At 51.0% G+C, this 24848-nt stretch overlaps 2 protein-coding genes and 1 non-coding gene across 6 annotated transcripts; 2 read left to right on the plus strand and 1 right to left on the minus strand.

Annotated features, from left to right (window-relative positions):
* Positions 1-8085: 8085 nt before the first annotated feature.
* Positions 8086-16739, plus strand: SLC29A2 (solute carrier family 29 member 2). Of its 4 annotated transcripts, XM_067748240.1 has the most exons (13): positions 8086-8239; positions 8597-8773; positions 9025-9106; positions 10539-10699; positions 10933-11072; positions 11458-11592; positions 12238-12335; positions 12557-12641; positions 13208-13344; positions 13606-13711; positions 13810-13895; positions 14764-14963; positions 15610-16739. In XM_067748240.1, the coding sequence occupies exons 2-13, from the start codon at positions 8745-8747 to the stop codon at positions 15719-15721; spliced, it is 1371 nt and encodes a 456-aa protein (XP_067604341.1). In that variant the 5' UTR covers positions 8086-8239; positions 8597-8744; the 3' UTR covers positions 15722-16739. The 4 variants fall into 4 exon arrangements, with proteins under 4 accessions (XP_067604341.1, XP_067604342.1, XP_067604340.1 ...); XM_067748241.1 differs by having other exon boundaries at positions 8086-8773; positions 14768-14963; XM_067748239.1 differs by having other exon boundaries at positions 8089-8773.
* Positions 16740-21908: 5169 nt separating this feature from the next.
* TRNAS-GCU (transfer RNA serine (anticodon GCU)) lies at positions 21909-21990 on the minus strand. The gene has a single exon. It is a non-coding gene; the product is annotated as a tRNA-Ser (tRNA).
* Positions 21991-22463: 473 nt separating this feature from the next.
* B4GAT1 (beta-1,4-glucuronyltransferase 1) lies at positions 22464-24739 on the plus strand. The gene is made up of 2 exons (XM_067748242.1): positions 22464-23629; positions 23871-24739. The coding sequence occupies exons 1-2, from the start codon at positions 22574-22576 to the stop codon at positions 24060-24062; spliced, it is 1248 nt and encodes a 415-aa protein (XP_067604343.1). The 5' UTR covers positions 22464-22573; the 3' UTR covers positions 24063-24739.
* Positions 24740-24848: the final 109 nt, after the last annotated feature.

The raw sequence follows: 24848 nt of genomic DNA on the forward strand, positions 1-24848 counted from the left end.
CCCGAGGTTTTGAGAGTTCGTAGGTCCTAGATGTTCCAGTTTGTCTTATATATATATAATATAGTATAAAAATATATTATATATAATATAATATACATATTATATATATAATATATTATATATATATTTTCAAATTGTATTGGTATCTTCTAATGCAGTCTTCCTGCTTATGCTGGGTCCCTTGCTATTGTCTACTATTGGGGTGAAATTAATGCCTCCTGGTTTCAGCTTGCTGCTTTAAAACTGACCTGTGAATTTTCCAGAGAGTAACTGTTCTCAGGTCTATGGTTTTCTTGTTTTCCTGCAGAGGTGCTGACTCCATGAAGGTCTCTGGGGGCTGTTGATGGTTTGTTCTTACCAACTTGTATTTTGGGTTGAAGGACACACTTTATCACCTAGTTTTGGTGTAAAAATCCCCCACAGGATTTGGTTATATTATCTAGTTGCTCTGTTTTCAACTGGGAATTCGTGGAGATTCAAACCCTGTACCTCAGCTGCAGCTCCTGTCTTACCCATTATTCTTTGCTAAGCCACTTGAGGATGCCAAAGGATTGAGTGTTAACCATTAAAGGGAATCCAAGGGGCTGCTGGTCACAATTTCTAAAGCTAAAGGCACTGCAACCAGCATGGTTTAGGTTTTTCAGGAATTTACAGTAAACCATCAATTACAAGGCTTGTTGTCCCCACGTGGGTGACAATAACTCCACTTACCAGATCGTGGACTTCCAAGGCCTGTCAATGGCCATCTTGTCCCATTCAAGGGACGCCAACTAAGTCAACCCCTTTCCTTCATCCTGGATGGCTCTGCTGTTTTCCCGTGAGCTTGTAAACAGGATTTGCTGCCAATATGGCAATTCTGAAAGGGCTGGAGAAATCCATCCAGAAGTGACCTTTATCTAGACTTTCCCAGATGTGTCCCCAAGTAGCTTCTCCTAAATGTTTTCCTACTGTTTCCTCCAGCTGCTGACTGATATTAGGGTGTCCCCTCTTTCTGACCCCAAAGTTTCTCTTACAAGGTGTGCTTACAGTTGCCCATATAGACCCTTTCTGCCTCCTGACATCAATGGTCTCTGGAACAGTTAGTAGCTCCAGAAAGTCTCTAGGGGTAGGACAGTTTGAGACCAGTTGGTAAATTCCTTATCCATTCACTATTCCACCATTAGGTTATGATCATACGTGTGTAATTTCCCACCAATTCCATATCTGTCCCTGAGTGGCTCCCAGGGATGGCCACAAGGATGTGCCTCTCAGCTGTGGTTTCCCATAGCGGTTCAGTTCTAATTTCCACCAGGCAGAGCTGTGAACTGTCTCATGAGCATTTTCAATTGGAGCCATATCTAGTAAATTCTTATAAGCCAACCATAATCCACGTGTTGCAGGTAGGCCACTGGTTGAAGATAAAAATTTCCGGGACTTCCCTGGTGATCCAGTGGTTAAGACTCTGTGCTCCCAATACAGGGCACCAGGGTTCGATCCCTGGTCAAGGAACTAGATCCTTCCTGCATGCCACAACGAAGATCCCGAGTGCCTCAACTAAGACCTGGTGCAGCCAAATAAGTAAATAAATAAATAATTTTTTTAAAAAGAGATTAAAAATTCCACATTATTCCTACACTCAGTGGGGTCAACCTTTGTGCACTTTATGTGAATCTTTGTGCATCATATCTGATCAGATTTGTTAATCCTTGAGATTCTGTATCAGTTAGTTATCGCTTTGTAACAAACAACCCCAAAGCATGGTAGCTTAAAACATTATACATTTATTATTGCACACAAGTCTATGGATTATCTGGGCAGTTCTTCTGGTGTTGGATGTGTTCAGTTAATGCTTTGTGGTCAGCTGTGAGTTGGGTAGGCAATTCTGCTGATGTTGGTTGGGATCTCCCACATGTTTGGGGATCAGCTGAATGTAGGCTGGTCCAGTATAGTCTTGAAAGGGACAGCTGTGCTCTCTTCCATGTGGTCTCTCATCCTCTAGCACCCAAGCCTGTGCTTGTCCACACGGAGGTGACAGGGTTCCTAGAGAGAAGTGGCATACAAAGCCTTCTGAGGCCAAGGCATGACATTGTGTTACTTTCTCCACGTTCTATATGGCCAAATCAGTCACAAATTCAACCCTGCATCAGAGTGTGAGGAGACCACAGAGTTCCAGGGCAAATGGTGTGGATGCAGAGAGGCCAGAAACTGGGGCCACGAATGCAGTTAACTTACCACAGCCTCCATGGGTTTCCCTACGACAGCCAGTTATGGTGACAGTGAATTATGCCTGCTCACACCTTGATTTATAAGAGGTTCATTATTCTATATTGCATTCCTAGAATTGATGTTTACCCGGTTCTGAATTTGTATTATTAGGCGGTCCGGTGGTTAGGACTTGGCACTTTCACTGCCCTGGCCCAGGTTCAATCCCTGGTCAGGGAACTAAGATCCTGCAAGCTGCACAGCACAGCCAAAAAAAAAGATTGTGCTATTAGGTTTCACAAGCACCACCCATAAATAGAAAATTTGAATCCACAGAACTTTATTTATTAGTAGCTAGAAGCCACTCAAGGCAGCTCACTATCATCCATGTATCAAGCGTTCAGCTGCAAGTAAAAGAAAATCAACTCAAAGTGGTTTAAAAATAATTAAATGTAATATCTCACAGATGGGGAAATCCAGAGGAAGGGTGGTTGATTTAAACTTCTGAGAATATCGTCAAGGACTCAGGATCATCCCATGTCTCTGTTCTGCCAGACTCAGCATGAGGTTCATCGTTTGAATGGGAGAAGCTGACGTCAGTGGTTAATATCCAGAGGAGAAAGAGAGCGGGTCTTTCTATTCCTGGATCTCTTTCTCAGAAGAGAGGAAGCTTCCTCCCCACCAAATCTCTGGTACTGGTTATTTTCCATTTGCACCTCCAGACCCACTTGCCACCTTCTCTAGCTTGCTCCAAGCCCTGGGAGGGCGACCTCTACAATAGCATCAGTGGGCTCCTTTGCCCATTTGTTGCCAGGCAATGTGGCCAACAGGAGTCCTTGGCAAGAGAATAGAAGGCAGGAGGAGAGTGAGTTCGAGGTATTCAAACCTCCCAGCTCCATTTCTGCTGGGCCACCATGGACTGGTGGCAGTTTCTGTATCAAAGACTGGAGCCCTCTCTCCATACAGCTTCCACTTTCTAAATTCAGGCTGAGGTGTGGTGATGGCCCTCTGCTCTTGCTCTCCGACCCTTGTTTCTCTAAACCATAGCTTTGTAGATAATACTGTTGTCCCAGTTTGTGCTATCTGCTTCGGTCCCAGGATTCTGACAGACGCCCTCCCCTACAGGTCTATCCCATTGGTTTCATTGGCTGGAATTGAGTAAGATTCCTATATCTGAGCCAGAACATAGTGGGAGGGAGCAACAATGTAAAATGATTATAAAGAAGATGATAGAGATGGAAGATTCATAAGTGAAGTCAAACATAGGATAACTGGCATTCCCAGTGAAGAGATCAGAAAACAATGCACAGTAAAATTATTAAAAGATATAGTATCACACTTTTCCAAAACAAGGAATGGCCTTTATATATAAAGAGCTCATAGATGGAAAAAGCACACATGTCCTAGGGGAGAGGAGGAATCACATGAAAGGATAGAACAAAGCTATATCCTGAAGGTACTAGATTCCACAGATACAGAAAGATTCCCATTAACATTCATGGGGGAAAAAAACTTGTTATATACAAGTAGGAAAGCATTATTCATTCATTCAACAAATATTCATGCTAGATCTTGCTCAAGACACTTGGGATACATCAGTGTACGAACCAGATGAATGTTTCTCCCCCTGTGAAGCTTACAGTCTAGTGAGGACAGACAGACCAAACAACGGACATTCTGTCTAAGAAAATTAGGAGAGGGAGTTCCCTGGTGGCCTAGTGGTTAGTATCCTGGGCTTTCACTGCTGTGGCAGGGGTTCAATCCCTGGTGGGAGAACTGAGGCCCTGCAAGCCATGTGGCGTGGCCAAAAAGAAAAAAAATTAGGAGGTGTTAAGTTTATGGAAAAAGAAAATGTAGAGCAGGGTTGTGGGATGGGGAAATTGGTTTGGAATTTTAAATAGAGTAACAGGAAGAACTTCTTGACAGGTAGAGCTGTAATGGTAGGCCATGTTATACTGTGGCAACAATAATCCCCAATTCTTCATGGCCCGTATCAGCAAAGAGATGTCAGGGAGGAAGATAGAAACGAGTGTGGGGACTTCCCTGGTGGCGCAGTGGTTAAGGATGTAGGGGACACGGGTTTGATCCCTGGTCCGGGAAGATCCCACATGCCGCGAAGCAACTAAGCCCGTGCGCCACAACTACGGAACCTATGCTCTAGAGCCCGCGAGCCACAACTACTGAAGCCCGCGTGCCTAGAGCCCGTGCTCCGCAACAAGAGAAGCCACCGCAATGAAAAGCACAAGCTCCGCAATGAAGAGTAGCCGCCGCTCACGGCAACTAGAGAAAGCGCGTGCGCATCAACAAAGACCCAACGCAGCCAAAAATAAATAAATAAATAAATTTTTAAAAAATAAAAATACGATACAAATGAACTTATTTACAAAACAGAAATAGAATGTTTGTAAATAGAAAACACACTTATGTTTAACTAAGGGGAAAGCAGGGGAGGGATAAATTAGGAGTTTGGGATTAACAGATATACACTACTACATATAAAAAAGATAAACAACAAGGACCTACTGTATAGCACAGGGAACTATATTCAATATTTTTTGATAATCTATAATGGAAAATATTTTGAAAAAGAATATATATATATTGCTGTACACCTGAAACTAACACAACATTGTAAATCAACTATACTTCAATTAAAAAAAAAAGAGGGTGTTGGGTCTGACAGAGCTGAGAACAAAGACTCCAGAACATCAGTTCTCAGCTAGGCGCAGTTTTGCCCCCAGGGCAAACTGGCAATGTGTGGAGACATTGATTATCACAACTGGGGGAAGGTGCTACTGGCATCTAGTGGGTGTGGTCTAGGACTCTGCTAAACATCCTTCAATGAACAGGACAGCTCCCACAACCAAGAATTATCCAGCCAAATGTCTGTAGTGCTGAGGTTGGGAAAAGACTATGTACTGTATGATTCTAACTATATGACATTTCAGAAAAGGCAAAACTATATTGACAGTAAAGAGATCAGTGGTTGCCAGGGGTTCAGGGGATGGAGGGAAGGTGTGAATAGGTAAAGCACAGGGGACTTTTAGGGCAGTGAAATTATTCTACATGAAACTGTAACAGTGGACACATGACATTATACATTTGTCAAAACCCATAGACTGTACAACACAAAGAGTGAATCTTAATGTAAACTACGGACTATAGTTAATAATAATATATTGGACTTCCCTGGTGGTGCAGTGGTTAAGAATCCGCCTGCCAATGCAGGGGACACGGGTTCGAGCCCTGTTCCGGGAAGATCCCACATGCTGCGGAGCAACTAAGCCCCTGTGCCACAACTACTGAGTCTGCACTCTAGAGCCCGCGAGCCACAACTACTGAAGCCCGTGTGCCACAACTACTGAAGTCCACGCGCCTAGAGCCTGTGCTCTGCAACAAGAGAAGCCACCACAATGAGAAGCCTGCGCCCCGCAACAAAGAGTAGCCTCCACTCACTGCAACTAGAGAAAGCCCGTGTGCAGCAGCGAAGACCCAATGTAGCCAAAAATTAAATAAATGAATAAATAAATAAATTTATTTTTTAAAATAATAATAATATATTGATATTGGTTTAACAATTGTAACAAATGTACCACACTAACACAAGATGTTAGTAATAGGGGAAACTGGACAATGGAGTGCAAGGGTGAGTATATGGATCTCTATGTATTATTTACTCAACTCTTCTGTAAATCTAAAACAGTACTAAAAATAAAATCTATTATTTATTTTTGAAAACCATGTTGATAATTTTCTCTTAGACTAATCACATTTCATGTATGGATAAAATGTATTATTTGTAAGTTTCGAGTATACACTGCATTTTTCAGTAACGCAGAGACTATGTAGAGGGACAGCTGCACTTTGTTTTGTTTGGAATTTTGCCAAGACTTGGTCACCCTTTCAGAAAATCACATCACCAATAGCAAACTAGTGGTCTTGGAGTGGCTGGTTCGCCTGTACTGTGTATGCATCCACAGCCATTGCATGAACAGTGGTTTTATAAAGAGGGGCCAGAATCAGACTGCTTCACTGTGCCTGAGCATTAACATATTCAAACACACATTATTTTATTACTAGATACTTCTCTCTAGCCTGGGTAGTACAATTAGGGTATTTTATTGACATTAACTTTTGCATATATAGATAGGTTTTATTACGGATGAATTTCACTGCAGGATAGTAACAAAATATTTTCTCTTAGAAGGATGACTGAGTCTGATTGAGTGGAGAACCCCTCCTTTAAAATGAAATCCACACTCCTTACTCAGCCCTCAGGCCGTTCATAACTAGACCGGCTGTCGCAGAAGCTCTGTCCCCTCCTCCTGCAGTGCCTGCCAAAGGGATCTATTTGTATGTCCCAGAATGTGTCGGCATTCTTATGTCCCTGACCGTGGTACGGGTTGTTCTCTCGGTGAAACGCCTTCATCGTCTTCGCTCACAGCCTCACAAATGCAATGTTCCTTAAACCTCAGTTCTTCATGTACTTCCATGGAAACTTGTGTCACAGCTGTGCCCCCCCCCATTAAGTGTATAAATGAATTCATTTTCAAGAAAAAGTATATCTTATAATAAATAGGAAACCAGTAGCCCTAAAATAAGTGGCCCTAAAAATAAAGTAACTATAAAAATAGATAGAATTAACGTAAGTTATTAATCTCTATTTAGGTAAATTTGTCAGCAGAAGCCCTGAGGCCAGTTTGTGTGTGTGTGTGTGTGTGTGTGTGTGTGTGTGAGAGAGAGAGAGAGAGAGAGAGAGAGAGAGAGAGAGAGAGATTAACAGGTGTTAGAAACATGCTAGCACCGCAGTTGAGACTTTCCCCCTTGTTGTACTCCGAAAGCTTGAAAGCAAACTGAAGAGAGAATAACTTTCTCACTCACTGTAATTTAATGATGTCTCCGTTCTCCCTAAAATCATTTGTATATCACTGCAATCCATTTATTAACCAAACATTTATCAGGCACCTGCTATGTACCGGGCAGTGGCGCTAGATGTTTGCAATAAACAGTAAATCAGGTAAGTAGGGACTTTCCTGGTGGCACAGTGGTTAAGACTCCACGCTCCCAATGCAGTGGGCCCGGGTTCAATTCCTGGTCAGGGAACTAGATCCCACATGCATGCCACAACTAAGAGTTCACATGCCACAACTAAGGAGCCGGCGAGCCACAACTAAGGAGCCCGCCTGTCACGACTAAGACCCAGTGCAACCAAATAAATAAATATTAAAAAAAAAAAGGTAAGTACAGTCTTTGCTTCACATACTCACAGTTGGCTAGAGAAAAACAAAACAAAACAAAACACAAGAACCTGGAAATGGCCAAAAAATGTCATTACTAATGAAAATAATTTGTGATTTAAAACCTCTTATTTCTCCAGCATCCCCAATACGCATGGCGATTGAAGAGAAGACAAACCCACTCGTAAATTATATGAGTTAGAGAGAATTAATTACAAAAGGGCAATGGTCTATCACCTTTCAAAGTTTTTAACGGAAAAAAGTGGGAAGTGGATGCATCTTAATGTTTGATAAGATGTGAGGTGGGACCGCTGAAAGTTTTTTTTTTTTAAGCGGCGGTGGTAGGAGGGCACCAGGCGAGGCTAGGGAGCGGGTCTGGGCTCACCGCCGGCTCACTCATTCCTCCGGACCCTTTGCTTAGCCCCTCACTGCTCCGGAGCTCAGCCACACCGCCACCGGGAAACCCGCCTGGAGGCCCCGGTGGGACTCGCCCCTCCGTTGTGCGCCCCAAAGTCCCGGCGCTTCCCCAGGCACCCACTGGAGAAGGGTCCATCTGTTCGTCTGTCTTCCAGACCGGCACCTGCACTTGGCCCTCCCCTCTGCCTCCCGGGGAACCCATCTAGGCGCAGCCCGCCAGGACCGCTGGCGTCAGACGGTCTCTCTGGCTTCCCCCAGCAACGGCCGCTCTCGGATTACACCCTCGGCCGGGGCTTGGCGGGCGCGCGGCGACCCGGCCCCTCGGCGGTCTCCCAAGTTAGCCGGCGCTAGCAGCGCCACGGCACCACCTCCGACTTGGCGGAGCCGGGAGAACACTGAGCCAGGTCAGCTCCACAGCACTCCGCTGCGGGGGTGGGGGGGCACCTTCCCCACTACCTCCCCCCACCCCGCCCGCACTGGTCCGGGCCAGGCGCCCGCAGAGAGGGGAGGCGGCGGGGGAATCTTCCCGGGCCACCGCCTCTTGGGCGGCACGGGGTGCGTTGGGGTCCGGGGACGGCACGGTCGGGCCGGGGTCAGACGCGGGAGTCTGGAGTCCCCAGTCCTGAGGTCGGGAGGGGTGGTGCGACCCTCTGTCCCCGCCCCGGGGGCGGAGCCGAGGTCGGAGCCTGCGGAGCCTGAGACTAGGCGAAATCGGCCCGAGGCTCCCTGCCCGGCTCCAGCCTCCCCCTACCCCGCTCCAGACTCGGGGAGACCCGACCCCCCCTTCCCCTGTCCACCACCTGCAAGACCTAGCCTCCTGGGTCCCCGGCTCGGCCCACGGGCCCCGGAGCAGGTGCAGGTGCGGCTTCCCCATCTCTCTCCCACCCGGGCGCATCCCGCTGGGCGGCCATGGCGCGAGGAGACGCCCCGCAGGACAGGCGAGTTGGGGACCGGATGGGGTGCGTATGGGGATCCGGTGGCCGTGGGCAGCTCAGACCCGCTCCCTTCGGGCTCTCCAAAGCGCAAAGCAGACCAGCTGGAACTACAATTCCCGTCAGCCGCCTCCCTCGGGTGCCTGAGCCTGGGTGATGGGGGTTGTAGTCCGCTCTCTGGAGGAGCTGCCCTGGGAGGTGGGAGGGGCCGCCGAAGCGGGACGTCCTCCGGGTGACCTTCTCAATGATCCTCACAGCTACCACCTGGTCGGGATCAGCTTCTTCATCCTGGGGCTGGGCACCCTCCTTCCCTGGAACTTCTTCATCACAGCCATCCCGGTGAGACTCATGGCTGGAGTGACAACCCCACGGTCACAACCACCGTCCGTCCCTCCAGCTGCCTTTCCCCACCACGCCGCCTTTGATTCCACATTAGGTCCGTTTGTCGGCTGAGGCAGGATCCTCAGAGAGGGGAGGTGCCTCTCTCATGGCTAGGACGAACAAGCTTTGAGGGATGCCCAGATCCTAGAGGGGCAAGGCCACCAGGTCAGGGGATCCTGTGGAACCAGCAAGGAGCTACCCACCTACTTCCCCTGTTTGTCATTATTCCTTGCTAGTCACTCAAAAATTGGGTTATCCAAGCCTTTGGTTTTCTTTGAAATAGCATGAATTACATTCATTCATCCAACAAATAGTTAATGTACACCTAGAATTCCTGGCACTGGGGGTACAGAAGGAAACATAGCAGAGGAAGGTTTCATCCTCACGGAGCTTACATTCTTTCAAGGGAAGGCAGGAATGTGGGGCTGGTGTTCTCCTTGGGACTGGGTTATTCTTATATATTAAATGCAACAACTTTCCAGATGCCTCTTTAGTGCCTGGCTCTGTGCTGGGCCCTGGAGACCCAGAGATGAATCAGCCCATGGTCTTGAGAGCAAGATGGGTGCATAAGAAGTATAAATAATGTAACATAACACGTGCCATCCCAGGCTTGGAGCAGAGCCCTGTGGGTCCCCAGGGGAGGGAGCAATTCCTTCTGCTTAACGGAAGAGGTGATTTGTAACTTGGGTAAAGCATTTGTGTTGGGGGAGGGGAGTGGTAGGAGGGGAGAGGGCACTCCAGGCAGAGACAGCAGCCTTGCAAAGACACCGAGAGGCAGGAGAGTACCAGCTTATTCAGAGAAAGGGCCAGAGCTTGGGGTGACTGGAGCTTAGCAGGACGGAACAGGAAATGGGGCCCAAAAGGGAGACCAGGGTCTGGTTCTGAAGGGGCCCAAATGCTGTTCCAAAACCTTGGGGCTTTGCCTTGCAGGCAACAGGGAGCCATGGACGGGGAGCGGGGGAGTTAAGCAGAGTCGTGGCAGGATGTGTGTTCCAGAGAGAAAGCAGTTGGTCAGCACCTGGGCCTGAGCCTGGCTTACAGTAGGAGCTCCATAAGTACTGGGGAACCTGGAAGCTGCTGCAGGAGTGGGGGTGGGGGCTGGAGCCAGGGCACAGGACAGGAGGGGTGATCCAGAGATGGAGCAAAGCCCAAGTTGGGGGTTCTTAGTGCTTGGGCTCGGTCCCAGACTTCAGCCGTTCAATTCAATGCACGTTCATCGAGCTCCAACTGTGTGCCAGGTGCTGGGGACAGTGCAAAGACAGAGAGTCAGTACCGCAGAAGTTAACGGAGCAATCCCAAGCATGGGAGGAGGCAGAGGGAGAAGGCTGGGGGGTTCCTGAGGGTAGGTTGTAGGGTGACCCTGTACCCCACTCCCCTGGCATCCTGGCAGTACTTCCAGGGGCGTCTGGCAGGGGCCAACGGCACCACTGAGACCCTGGGCACCAACCACACGAGCCCTGCAGATACCTTCAACTTCAACAACTGGGTGACACTGCTGTCCCAGCTGCCTCTGCTGCTCTTCACACTCCTCAACTCCTTCCTGTACCAGTGGTGAGAAGCCCTGCCCCTTGGGCTCAATGCCAGGCCATCCCTCTGTTGTCCCTTCCCCGCCTTTGCTGAGGCAGCTCCATCTGGGCCCAGGGAAGACCTCCCATGCTTCCTCCCCTCCCCCCTGCATCTCTCCCCAGCCCCCACTGTCCAGCCCTGGGATGAGACTCTTGCCCCCTCCCCTCACCTGGCCTGGGCCCAGCGATGCCCACGCTGCCCTCCTCCGTTCTGAGCAGCATCTCTGAGACTGTGCGGATTCTGGGCAGCCTGCTGGTCATCCTGCTGCTCTTTACCCTGACGGCGGTGTTGGTCAAGGTGGACATGAGCCCCGAGCCCTTCTTCTCCATCACCATGGCCTCTGTCTGGTTCATCAACTGTGAGCACCACTGTCCTTCCCCATCTCCCCACCCAGCCTCCCAGGGCTTCAGCCCAGCCTCTTCTTTTTACTGAAAGGGCCCAAGGTATCCAAGAAGGGAAGACAGCAGTAGCATCACCCATATCCCTGATGAGAAACTGAGGCCCAGTGGGGAAGAAAAGTCACTCATCCAAGGCCCCACAGTGACCTAAGAGCAGGTCTCCTGGCCCCTAGCCCCTCACACCTAGGGCTGCACCTCGGAGGAGGGATGAATGTGGGGTGTTACCTCGGAACATGCCTACCCAACCTAGTCCGGAGTCCCCTAGGCACCCTGCCAACACCTCCTCCAGGGAGTCCCCAAGGCCTGCCTAGTTGAGCAGCGGCCCCCAATCCTGTCCCTCCACAGCCTTCTGTGCGGTTCTGCAGGGCAGCCTCTTCGGGCAACTGGGCACCATGCCTTCCACGTACAGCACCCTCTTCCTCAGCGGGCAGGGCCTGGCTGGGATCTTCGCTGCTCTTGCCATGCTCATGTCCATGGCCAGTGAGTAGACTTGGGTGGCTGGAGGGCAGGGGTGGCCTCTGGGAATCTGGGGAGCAGAGAGAATGTGCCAAGAGCAGGATGCCTTGGGCTTTGGTGGAGATGGAGGTGATGGGGTGATGGGGGAGCTGGGGATTGGGTTTGGGGCTCTTGAGTTATACAATGAGAGAATGACTAGGTGAGGATTGGGTTAACTTGGGGCCAGGGGCAGGATCCCTGAGGCCAGCACTGGCATGTGGCAGTAGGCTGAGGTTGAGGGAAGGGGGCACAGGTTTGGGATTCAGATAGACTTGGGTTTGAATCCCGGTTCCACTGCTCCCTAGCTGGGGGCATTGGCTGGCCCTTACCTGTGTCAGGTTCCCCACCTGAATGATTATTATAGCTCCATCCTCAGATTGTAAGGAGCATGCAGTAATAATGAGCACATAGTAGGTGCTCAACAAAAATGACACATGGGGAAGAGCGAGAGGAGTGAAGGGCTGGGCTGGGGCCCCCGGCACAAGGGTCCTGAGTCTGTTAGTGGGAGGAGTGGAAGATGCCGGGAGGTGAATCTGAGACATGCATAATGCGAAGCAGGAAAAGAGTTGCTAGCCCTGCGGGAGCTGGTGGACCAGCCACCTCCCTTCTGCAGCTGAAGTTTCTGCACAGGTGGCGTGGATGCCCAGACCTCCGCCCTGGGGTACTTCATCACGCCCTGCGTGGGCATCCTCATGTCCATCGTGTGTTACCTGAGCCTGCCCCACCTGGTGAGCCTGGTATTGGGCTCAAGGCCCACTTCAGAGCATCACAGATACAGCTCTGAGTCTGAGGCCCTGAGAGAGGCCAAAGGAGGCAGAGGGGACCTGGGCCCAGCCCTGATCCCCAAAGGAGTCAGCCACTGGGGGACCCCAGCCTCTAAGTCAACAGGGTGGGGAGGGATCCAGGCACTTCAGCCAAGCCAGGCAGGGACAACGCTTTCCTTCTGCAGAAGTTTGCCCGCTACTACCTGGCCAAGAAACCATCAAAGGCACAAGGTCAAGAGCTGGAGACCAAAGCTGAGCTCCTCAAGCCTGGTGAGCCCGGGACCCTGCCAGGGAGGTGGAGGTCCCAGCAGAGGCTAGAGCCACCACCACAGGGAAGCATTTCCCCTCCGTCCCCAACTAGAACCCTCATCCCTAGTAGCCTCGTGTAATCAGAGGCAGAAGATCTTGAAGGGAAGTCAATGGGCTTAAAGTCATCCCTTTGCCCTCTGGGCCTCAGTTTCCTCCTCTATAAAATGGGGAGGCAGTAGAGCTTCAGGCATACAAGTTCTAGATCCTAGTGTGTCTGAGTTTGAATTCTAGCTTCATAACACCCAAGCTGTGTGACCTTAGTCAAGTCATGTAACCCCTCTGAGCCTCAGTTTCTTTATTTGTAAAGCAATGGCAGTGAAATAATCCATTTAAGGTGCTTAACTCTGCCAGGCACAAGTGTGGGCTTAATAAATAGTAGCTCGGCATCTTTCCATTGTTAATTCTTTGCCTGCACCCTGGGCTGGTGGAGGGTCACATGTTTTAATTGCTTGGAATCTCCTTCCCTCGGGCCTGGTTGTCACAAGTGTGGGTCACAGGCATGACCCTGCCCTCCCCTCTTGCCCCAGATGAGAAGAACGGGATTCCCAACAGCCCCCAAAGGGCAGTGCTGACTCTGGACCTTGACCCTGAGAAGGAGACAGAGATGGAGCCAGAGGAACCCCAGAAGCCAGGGAAACCTTCAGTTTTCATTGTCTTCCAGAAGGTTTGGCTTGGATATAGCCCCCAACCACCACCCCTGGGGAAGAGAGGGCTGCTCTCTCCAGCCTTCCCCAGAGACTCTTAGAATGCGCTGAGGCCTGTACTCACCTGGTCCACCCAAGGTGACAGGGTCATGGTGGATCAGAGACATGCTGGGCCAGGCCCCAGTGCCCTGTTCCTGGGCCAGGGCTTGAGCAGGAGGGTTTGGCTGCGTGTTGGGCTCTGGGTCTGCCTGCCTGCTCACACCCTTGCCTCCGACCCCCAGATCTGGCTGACGGCGCTGTGCCTCGTGTTGGTCTTCACAGTCACCCTGTCCGTCTTCCCAGCCATCACAGCCATGGTGACCAGCTCCACCAGCCCTGGGAAGTGGAGTGAGTGCTGGGAAGCGGAAGAGGACAGGGCAGTGGGAATGAAGGGCAGAGAGGGAAGAGGGCAGCCAGGACCAGGATAAGCCCTCTCTCCCTCCCAGGTCAGTTCTTCAACCCCATCTGCTGCTTCCTTCTCTTCAACGTCATGGACTGTCTGGGACGGAGCCTGACTTCTTACTTCCTGTGGGTGAGCACACCTAGGCTGGGGTGATCTGACGGTTTGGGGAAGCAGTCGGGGATCAGAGGGTGTGAAAGAGCATAGAAAGGTGATGTCCCAACAGTCCCACTGGTCTGGGTCTGGTAATGGAACAGCTGGCTGGTTTAGCAGTGAGCACCTGGCCCCTGGAGATATGCAAGCCAGGGCTTAGACTGTGAACTCTTTGAAAGCAGAAGCCTTGTCCAATTGACCTGTGTCTCCAGCATCCAGCCTAGGGCCCAGGCCCTAGTGCTTAGGGGCGGTTATGTGGAGTTTCCAGCACCACGTGGGAGGTCAGACAAGATTCCTAGTATTTAGATTGCTTTTAGCCAAGATGCTGCTTCTTTACATGAAAACTTCCAAGGACATACAACAAACAAAGTAGATCAAAGAGCAGCTGCTCTGGGAATTCCCCAGCAGTCCAGTGGTTAGGACTCCGAGCTCTCACTGCCAAGGGCCCATGTTCAATCCCTGGTCGGGGAACTAAGATCCCACAAGCTGTGCATCCAAGCCAGGACAGGGCCTGGATCCCCAGCTTCCAAACCCATCTTCCCCAAAGGGGTCTTTGGAACCCAGGGTGATCAGAGCCACCGACGTTGAAAACCGAAGATGCTTGTCTAGTTCTGCCGTGGAGAGAGCACGAACTGGAGCTCAGGAGAGGCAAAGTCTAGCCCCAGGCTGGTCCTTGATTGCTGGGTGGCCTTGGCCCAGCCGCTCGCTCTCCAGAGGCCCAAGTGCTCGGTCCTCACTGGCACACATGGAGTAGGTCAGGGGAAGTGATAGTTGAGTCTATCTGGGGTGTCCCCGGAGCAGAGACCCTGCTCCCAGGGACCACCCTCACCCCAACCTTCTGCCGCAGCCAGACAAAGACAGCCGGCTGCTGCCCCTGCTGGTCTGCCTGCGCGTCCTGTTTGTGCCACTCTTCATGCTGTGCCACGTGCCCAAGAGGTCCCGGTTGCCCATCCTCTTCCCACAGGACGCCTACTTCATCACTTTCATGCTGCTTTTTGCTGTTTCAAATGGTTACCTGGTGTCCCTCACCATGTGCCTGGCGCCCAGGTCTGGGGGATGGGAAGGTGGGGGGGAGGGCCTGGGAGCAGGGAGGTGGGCTAGCTCTTTGAGGGGCCTCACTGGTGCCACCTGTCAGGTCAGGCTTTAACTGCTGAGCCGGTCCCAGGCCAGGAGCTGGGGAGAGGAGGACTTGGCTGGGGAGGTTCCTTCCCAGTAAAGTAGCCCAGGCACTGATTTTGGGGCCTCCTCTCTGGTCCTCAGTTTCGCCATCTGTGAAATAAATGGGTTGGACTGTCATTCCTTAGGGCCCAGCTACTCCCCCAAATTCTCAGTTGCAAGGGAGCTAAGGTTTTGATCACAAGCAGAGTTCCTGGGCTATTTACTCTAGGGAAAATGGAGTTGAGAATCCGGGGAGAGCAGAGGTGACCGGGAAGACCAGGTAGGGGACATTTTGCCAGGAAGGAAGGCAGTTGCATCTAGGCCCCAGGGGCGTGAGAGATGTCTATGTCCAGTGGCCCCATTTTACAGATCAGGAAACTGGAGACCAGAGAGAAGGGCCTAATTATAGCGACCAGAGGTTGGGTCAGCCCAGACTAGAACTCAGGCGTCCTGTTGTTAGGAGGGCGGAGGGCACAGGGCTGGGTCCAGGTTGGGCCTGACATTTTCTAAGAGCTCCTACTCCTGTGTGTTCTAGGCAGGTGCTGCCACATGAGAGGGAGGTGGCCGGCACCCTCATGACCTTCTTCCTGGCTCTGGGGCTCTCCTGTGGAGCCTCGCTCTCCTTCCTCCTCAAGGCGCTGCTCTGAAGTGCTCCGTCCAGGTCTCTCCCAGCATCTTCTCTTCGGAGCTGAAACCCAGCACAGGGGGAATGGTGGGCCAGGCTCAAGCCTCTGCTGGGCTGGGGCCCCGCGGTCCGAGGGTCCCAGGAAGAGGCGGGTGCTGCTCTCTTTCCTGGGCTGGTGGCCACCTCGGGTGCTGCAAGGAAGAATTCACCACCTGCCATTCTAACCCTCCCCAGGAGTGGAGTTGACGCAGAGACAGACTATCTAGATGCACACAGACCTCACTGAAAGGATGATGATCAGGAAAAAGAGGGCCGAGGACAATGGCCCTTCCTCACCACCAGGAGTGCATTTGTTAATCGTGAGAAACTCACTGGCCAAGTGCTGGGGCTCAGAGGCCACAGGTGGGAACTTGCCAACTGTGTGGCTCGTGTGGCCGCAGCTTCAGATTCAGAGTGGGAGTGGGGGCCAGCCCTGGACAGGAGCTCCTCTTCTCTCCAGGCCTCAGTGACACCATGGTCAAGTCTCCTGGACTCCAGAACAGAGGATTCCAGGGAAGTTGAGGGGACAGGGAGAAGGAGTTCAGGATCTGAGGGTGCTCGAAGGACCCTCTGGGCCTCAAACAGGGTTTTCTTCGCCAGCATTTACTGTGTCCACTCCCCAGAGCCCAGCTGGGCCTGGGTCGCAGAACTGCAGTTAGCCTGCATGTGTGCGCCGCACTTTACAGTTTGCAAAGCTCTTCTGCACCCGCTGTCTCACTGAAGCCACACTGAGGCCCTTGGAGGGAGGCCAGCAGGGATTGTGCTCCCCTCTGTACAGGTGAGGAAACCGAGTCCCAGGGGGAAGTGACCAGTTCTTGGCAGAGCCAGGACCCAGCCCCCACCTCCCTGTAGGTGCTGTTCTTCCTGCCCACGGCCTGCTTCCCTTTTCCTTGAGGGGCTCAAGGCGAGAGCCCTAAGCACTTACTCCACCTTTTTGCTTGTTTTTTCTCTCTGACCCTGCTCCTGGGTCTAATAATAACCTTCTCCATTTGTACAATGAATTCACTTTCCAAAGTGCTTTCAGCTCTATTGGCTTTGATGAGCTGGGTGGGGTGGGGATGATTGTACCCACTTGACAGATGGGATGACCAAGGCCCTGAGAGTGGCAGGGATTTGTGGGCATCCCTGCGCTGGGCCCTCTTGACCACATCATGGCCCAGGGGTACTGGCCTGCAAGGAGCCCTGTGCTCCCGGGCAGAGTGCCTGGCCGCATGGATGACTATCGCTCTCTCCCCCACCGGTGTCCTCTGCTTCCCCACAGCGAAGGAGTTGTGACCCTCCTCCCAAGGCCATGGGAAATAGAATGTAACTTGTGATGGGGCTTGTGAGGACACTGCAGAATGTGTAATATGAAACTCTTAGAAGAGAGGGCCAGTGATCTCAACTGGGAAGTTGGGGCAAGCATCCCTGAGGAGGTGTCCCCTGAGCTGGGCCTTGAGGGATGAATATGAGCTTGCTGGGCTGAGGTAGGGGAGGGGCATCCCAGGAGAGGTACCAGAAAATGTGGAAGGCATGGACACGGAATATTCAGGGAACAGTGGGGACTTCTGGCGACAGGTCACGGGGGAGCGGAAACTCCTAGGGTGTGAGGAAAGGGACGGGAGAGGATGAGGCTGGGGCAGTGGGCTGGGGACAAACGCTGAAGGGCCTTAGGCCTGAGGCCTAACCAGGGGATTAGAGAGAGGAGAAGGCACACAGAAGAGAAGGCTGCTGCCTCTACAGAGGCCGTTTAACTTGGTGGTTAAGTGCATGTGCCCTGACCCACAGTCCTGGGTTCGAAGCCAGGCCCTTTCCCAGCAGTGGGAACTGGGATTCCTGGAGACTGCAGTCCTGGAGAAAGCACTGGAGTACAGACTGACATTTACTAAATGGTAGTTGTAGTTCTGGGATTATTTTGTGCAGACCACTAGACCTAGCTGTACCCTTTGGCTGGGACTGGTGGGAGCAGGACCCCAGTACTTCCTAGGTCCCCTTCTCCTTCTCTACCTTCAGAGACTGTTGTCTGTTGTACCCAAAAGCTCCCTAGACCTGCCAGACCCAGCCACCCCGGGGAACCCAGTGGTACTGGTCCGCGTTCAGCCGGGTTGGGCTGAGCAGTGGACGATGGGCCCAGAAAGATATCCTTATGATGTCACAACATGGAATTCCTTCTTCCTGTCCTCCTTCCCCCTGTACCTAGCCCAACTTTCCCATCAGATCAGGATGCAGCTGGTTTTGATGTTAGAAAAATTCTTGGGCTGATGGGCTACACTTGGCTCATCCCTCTCCTGATGCCCAGCCCCCCTGGCCACCGCCACATCCCCAGCCTGACACAGCTCTGCCAACAGGCCCAGGTTCCCTCAGAAGCAGCCAGTGTCCATGAGCAAACAGTTGGAGAGGGCTCTGTGTGGAGGGCACTGAGACAGGCTTGGTGGAGGGACACAAACATTGCAAGGTCAGTCCTTATCCTCCAGTTGCTCACCTTTTTATGAGGAGGACACCTGCTGGTTTGTAAATTGATTCAGCTCTCCAATTAAAAGTCAAAGATTGTCAGAATGGATTTGAAAATGATTCAACTATATGCTTGCTATCTACCAGAAACTCACTTTAGAGCCAAAACCACAAATAGGTTGAAAGTTAAAGAATGGAAAAAGATATTCTATGTAAACAGTAACCAAGACAGTTGGGGTGGATATACTAATATCAGAAAAAATAGGCTTTAATTAAAAAATCATTGAAGAGACAAAGAGGGATATTATATATTCGTAAAAGCGTAACTCCATCAAGAAGATATAATAATTATAAACATATACACACCTAACAACAAAGTCCTAAAAACTATGAAGCCAAAATTGACAAAATTGAAGGAGAAACAGACATCTCTACAATGATAGAGACTTCAGGATCCCACTTTCAATAAACGATAGAACAACTAGACAGAAGATCAACAAGGAAACAGGACTTGAACACACTCCAAACCAAACAGGCCAGACATACACACAACACTCTACCTAAAAACAGCAGAATATACCTTCTTCCCAAGTGCACACGGAACATTCTCCAGGGAAGATCATATATTAGCTCACAAAACAAAGTTGCAATGATTTTTTTAAAATATTTATTTAAAAAAATATATATTTATTTAGGGGCTTCCCTGGTGGCACAGTGGTTGAGAGTCCACCTGCCGATGCAGGGGACACAGGTTCGTGCCCCAGTCCGGGAAGATCCCACATGCCGCGGAGCAGCTGGGCCCATGAGCCATGGCCGCTGAGCCTGCGCGTCCGGAGCCTGTGCTCCGCAACAGGAGAGGCCACAACAGTGAGAGGCCCGCATACCGCAAAAAAAAAAAAAAAAAATTATTTAGGCTGCACCAGGTCTAAGTTGCGGCATGCAGGATCTTTAGTTGCGGCACGCAGACTCCTTAGTTGTGGCATGCATGCAGGACCTAGTTCTCCGACCAGGGATTCAATCCGGGCCCCCCGGAATTGGGAGCGTGGAGTCTTACCCACTGGACCACCAGGAAAGTCCCTGCAATAATTTTTAAAAGAGTAAAATCACACAAGGTATCTTTTCCAATCACAGTGGAACGAAACTAGGAACCAATAATAGAAAAACTGGAAACCTCACAAATATGTGGAAATTAAACAACATGCCCCTAAATAACTAATGGGTTAAAAAAGAAATCAAAAGAGAAATCAGAAAATGCTTTGAGACAAATGGAAATGAAGGTAACATACTAAACTTTATGGGATGCAGCAAGAGCAGTGCTGAGAGGAAATTTGCAGCTGTAAATGCCTCATTAAAAAGGAGGATATCAAGCAAATTAAACCCAAAACTAGCAGAAGGAAGGAGATGATAAAGATTAGAGTGGGCATGCCACGGAGCAACTAAGCCCGTGAGCCACAACTACTGAGCCCGTGTGTCTAGAGCCTGTGCTCCGCAATAAGAGAAGCCACCGCAATGAGAAGCCTGTGCACCGCAGCAGAGTAGCCCCCGCTCACCGCAGCTACAGAAAGCCCGTGCGCAGCAACGAAGACCCAATGTGGCCAAAAAAAAAAAAAAAAAGATTACATTGGAGATAAACAAAATGGAATATGAAAAACAACACAGAAAATCAATGAAACCAAAAGTTGGTTCTTTGAAACGGTCAATAAAATTGACACACCTTTGAGTAGACTAAGAAAAAAAGTGAAGACCTGAAAATTACTAAAATCAGAAATCAAAGGGGGTCATTACTATTGATTATACAGAAATAAAAAGCATTATAAGAGAACACTATGAATAACTGTATGCTAACAAATGAGATACCTAGATGAAATGGAAAAATTCCTAGAAACACACAAACTACCAAAAGTAACTCAAGAAGAAATAGAAAATATGGACATATCTATAACAAGGAATGAGATTGAATCAGTAATCAAAAACCTCCCAGGAAACTCCAGGACCAGATGACTTCCCAGGCAAATTCTACCAATCATTTAAAGGATTAACACCAGTCCTCAAACTCTTCAAAAAAATACAAGAGGAGGGAACACTTCCTAAGTCATTCTATGTGACCAGCGTTACCCTGATGCCAAAGCTAGATAAAGACATCACAAGAAAAGAAAACTACAAACTAATATCCCTTAGGAATATAGATGTAAAATTCCTCAACAAAATACTAGCAGACTGAACCCAGCAACATATTAAAAGAATTATACACCATGACCAAGTGGGATTTACTCTAGAATGCAAGGTGTTTCAACCTGCAAAAATCAAACATTGTAATACACCAAATATGAAATGAAGGGGAAAAACCACATGATCATCTCAACTGAGGCAGAAAAAGCATCTGACAAAATCCAACATCCTCTCAAGATAAAAACACTCAACAAACAAGGAATAAATAAGAACTTCCTCAACCTGATAAAGAGTGTTTATGAAAAATCCACAACCAATTTCATGCTTAATGGTGAAAGACTGAAGTCTTCCCCCTAAGATCAGGAAAAAGACAAGGCTGCCTGCTTTCACCATTTCATCTATTCAACTTCGTACTGGACATTCTAGCCAGAACAACTGGGCAAGAAAGAGAAATAAGAGGCATCCAAATTGGAAAGGAAGAAGGAAAATTATCCATAATCACAAGTGATACACACACATACAGAAAATCCTAAAGAATACACACACCGACACATACAATTCGAGCTAATAAATGACTTCAGCAAAGTTGCAGGATTCAAGAATACACAAAATTCAGTTTTATTTCTATACAGACAATTTTGGCATCAATTCTGATGCGTGGTTTTTTCCCCCCCATACCAAGCAATTCTCTGACACCAGCTAAGTGCTCTACAACACAACTCAGTTCTGACATTGTCTACCTGGAGACAGCATCAGATTCCACAAGCTGGAGCCGCAGAATATAGGTCTCCTGATCACTCTTCAACTCAACAACCTTGGCTCCCTACTGTGTGTGGAGTAGCCGGCGAACACCTTATCCTGACGTTCCAGGTCCTCCCCTGACTGTCCTAAAGCACCTTTCCAAGATTCACAGCGCTCGAACAGTTACTACAATACATATCAAAGTACCTGCCCTTCCCCACAGCCTCTCCTCTTTGAAAGAGTCCATGGAGCAATCATTCCACAAACACTTATCAAGCACCTTCTGTGTACGCTGACTGGTGTTAGATATTCGAGGCCTTCTGCTTAAGTGTGTGTGTGTGTGTGTGTGTGTGTTAGGGAGGCAGGTGTGTGGATACAAACAAGGTCTCTGCCCTGGGAGAAGTGCTGGGGGAGGGGAATCAGTGCGCTGAATAGATTAATAATTTAAATGATCAAGCATCACCGCCACTGCCACCATCAAGTTCCAGTACTTTAGACAGAGCAGCTCCTCCAGGGTGGTTTTCTCTAGTTCCTGCGGAAAACATATTGGCCCCCAATTTAGCATTGGCCAGAATTCCGGTTCTGGTTTTTAGGTGCCACCAAACCCCGGGCCCTCTTTCTAGGGAGAAGGAAAAGCACACCTCCAACCTCCTCCCATAAGGTCCAGGTACCTGGAGTATGAAACGGCCAGGAATGCAGGTTGAACAAAGACAGAAGAGAGGCCCGGTCCGGACGGAACTGGGTCCCACCTCCTGTTCAGTTCTCTTCGACCCGCTGCTCCAGACATCGGGTTGTGAAAATTAAGAATCATCTCCACTGTAAAACACGACCGACGAGGATGGGATTCGAACCCACGCGTGCAAAGCACAATGGATTAGCAGTCCATCGCCTTAACCACTCGGCCACCTCGTCCCACGTGCAGCACTCTTTTCCACATTCCTTTATCTCTCATCTCCGCGCCTCCCGGCACCCTCGCAGGCATTCCTCAGTACAGACGTGATGAGACCTAGAGGAGGGAGAGACGGCGGACAGAAAGGGGCTTTTTGTGTTCCTTTCCGCCTGCCACAGGCGGGAACCCGCGCCATCCTTCACCACTCTGCAGCCAAGCTCTGCCACAATTTCCCCTCCCTAAGTCGGGGACGAGCGCGCCGGGGTTTCAGGACGCGCTTGGTCCAGGAGGTCGCGCACTGACCCGGAGGAGGGGGGTGCCTGTTTCTGGGAACCCAGCAGGCGCGGCGGAGCGGTGGCGGCCAGTTTCCAGCGTTTACAAAGCGCGCGGCGCGGGCAGAGAATGCAGTAGCTCCTCCCGGCGCACAGGGGGCGAGCTGGCGCGCCCGAGGCCGGCGCGGGCGGGCGGGCGCGGCTGCGCGAGGGGCTCGGCTCGCCTCGGCTCGCTTCGGCCGCGCTCGGCAGGCTGCGGTAAATCCGGGCTTGCGGCGGCAGGCAGAGGCTGCGGCCCGGTGGTCTCTGCTGCGCGCCGCGAGCCCCGAGAGCCATGCAGATGTCCTACGCCATACGGTGCGCCTTCTACCAGCTGCTGCTGGCCGCGCTAATGCTGGTGGCGATGCTGCAGCTGCTCTACCTGTCGCTGCTGTCCGGGCTGCACGGGCAGGAGGAGCAAGACCAATATTTTGAATTCTTTCCCCCGTCCCCGCGGTCGGTGGACCAAGTCAAGGCGCAGCTTCGCACCGCGCTGGCCTCCGGAGGCGTCCTGGACGCTAGCGGCGACTATCGCGTCTACAGGGGCCTACTGAAGACCACCATGGACCCCAACGATGTGATCCTGGCCACTCACGCCAGTGTGGACAACCTGCTGCACCTATCGGGCCTGTTGGAGCGCTGGGAGGGCCCGCTATCCGTGTCGGTGTTCGCCGCCACCAAGGAGGAGGCGCAGCTGGCCACGGTGCTGACCTACGCGCTGAGCAGCCACTGCCCCGATATGCGTGCCAGGGTTGCCATGCACCTTGTGTGCCCCTCACGCTATGAGGCCGCCGTGCCCGACCCCCGGGAGCCAGGGGAGTTTGCCCTGTTGCGGTCCTGCCAGGAGGTCTTTGACAAGCTAGCCAGGGTGGCCCAGCCCGGGATCAATTACGCGCTGGGCACCAATGTCTCCTACCCCAATAACCTGCTGAGGAATCTGGCTCGTGAGGGGGCCAACTATGCCCTGGTAATCGACGTGGACATGGTGCCCAGTGAGGGGCTGTGGAGAGGCCTGCGAGAAATGCTGGATCAGAGCAAGCAGTGGGCGGGCACAGCGCTGGTGGTGCCTGCCTTCGAGATCCGTCGAGCCCGCCGCATGCCCACGAACAAAAACGAGCTGCTGCAGCTCTACCAGGTGGGCGAGGTGCGGCCCTTCTATTATGGGCTGTGCACCCCCTGCCAGGCGCCCACCAACTACTCCCGCTGGGTCAACCTGCCAGAAGAGACCTTGCTGAGGCCTGCCTACGTGGTGCCCTGGCAAGACCCCTGGGAGCCATTCTACGTGGCCGGAGGCAAGGTGCCCAACTTCGACGAGCGCTTTCGGCAGTATGGCTTCAATCGTATCAGCCAGGTGCTCATAAGGGAGAGGGCAGGGGAAATGGGGCAGGATGGATGGTGGGGTCAGGGAGCTATGAGTGGCTCTGGATGGAAAAGAGGCAATGAGGCAGGAGGGATCATAGTTCAGGAGGTGGTTGGATGGTTGGAAGATCCAGGATGCCTCCAGAGGAATGGGAATGCTGGAGCGAGCAGGGATGTCAGTCTCTGCCCTAGGAATGTCATCAAATTTTGCTGACCTGTCTCTTCCCCCACAGGCCTGTGAGCTGCACGTGGCAGGATTCGATTTCGAGGTGTTGAACGAAGGTTTCCTGGTTCATAAGGGCTTCAAAGAAGCTCTGAAATTCCATCCCCAGAAAGAGGCCGAAAATCAGCACAATAAGATCCTTTACCGTCAGTTCAAACAGGAGTTGAAGGCCAAGTACCCTGACTCCCCGCGTCACTGCTGAGCCCTTCCCTCCCCTAGTCTGAGAAGTCTCAGCCTCCTCACTCCTTAGGCCGCGCCTCAGGCCTGACTGGGGTAAGAAATGTCACTCCACTTTACAGTGGTAGCTGTGGTGTTTGAACACTGGACTTGAGTATGGGATGCTGGGATCAAGTCCTAGCTTAACCACTAACTAGTTGTGTGGCCTTGAGCAAATCCCGTTCGCTCTCTGAGCCTCAGTTACCCCATCTGTTAAAGGGAGGTGAGAATACCTACCTCACAGAACTGTTGGGAGGTTCAGATGAGATGCTACATGTGAAAACATTCTGTAAGCTTCGTACAAATGTGAAGTATTATTAATATTATTACAGTATTATTATTGTTGTTATTATTATTGTTATTAACACTCTTGGGTGGGTGGGCTATAGGAGAGCAAAAAGTATGAATGGGGCAGAGCTGAGAAGTCCGAGTACTTAACAAAATGGGCATTTTGGAAAGAAATCAGTTGAAGGCGTTGAATTTAGTTCTTAGCTTTTGGGCAACTTCCTGGTTGTCTTAGGCCTCCGTCTCGGGGGCCCTGGAGAAGGGATGGGTCTGCAGGCTCTGTGCGTGGGAGTCTGAGATCTGGACCTCTGAATAGGCTGGGCTGGGTAATTTGCCTACCGACTACAATGTGTAAATAAATGAGTGTTCACACCTAAAGCTGGCTCCATTACTCTCCTGAACCGGGCGGGGTGGGGGAGCAGGTCGCGGGCTCTCCCCTTTCAAGCCGTGGGTGGTGGCTGCGGACAGAGGCGCGCTGGCTGCAAAG

The sequence above is a fragment of the Pseudorca crassidens genome, chromosome 9 (assembly GCF_039906515.1).
Source record: "Pseudorca crassidens isolate mPseCra1 chromosome 9, mPseCra1.hap1, whole genome shotgun sequence".
NCBI classification, from domain to species: domain Eukaryota; kingdom Metazoa; phylum Chordata; class Mammalia; order Artiodactyla; family Delphinidae; genus Pseudorca; species Pseudorca crassidens.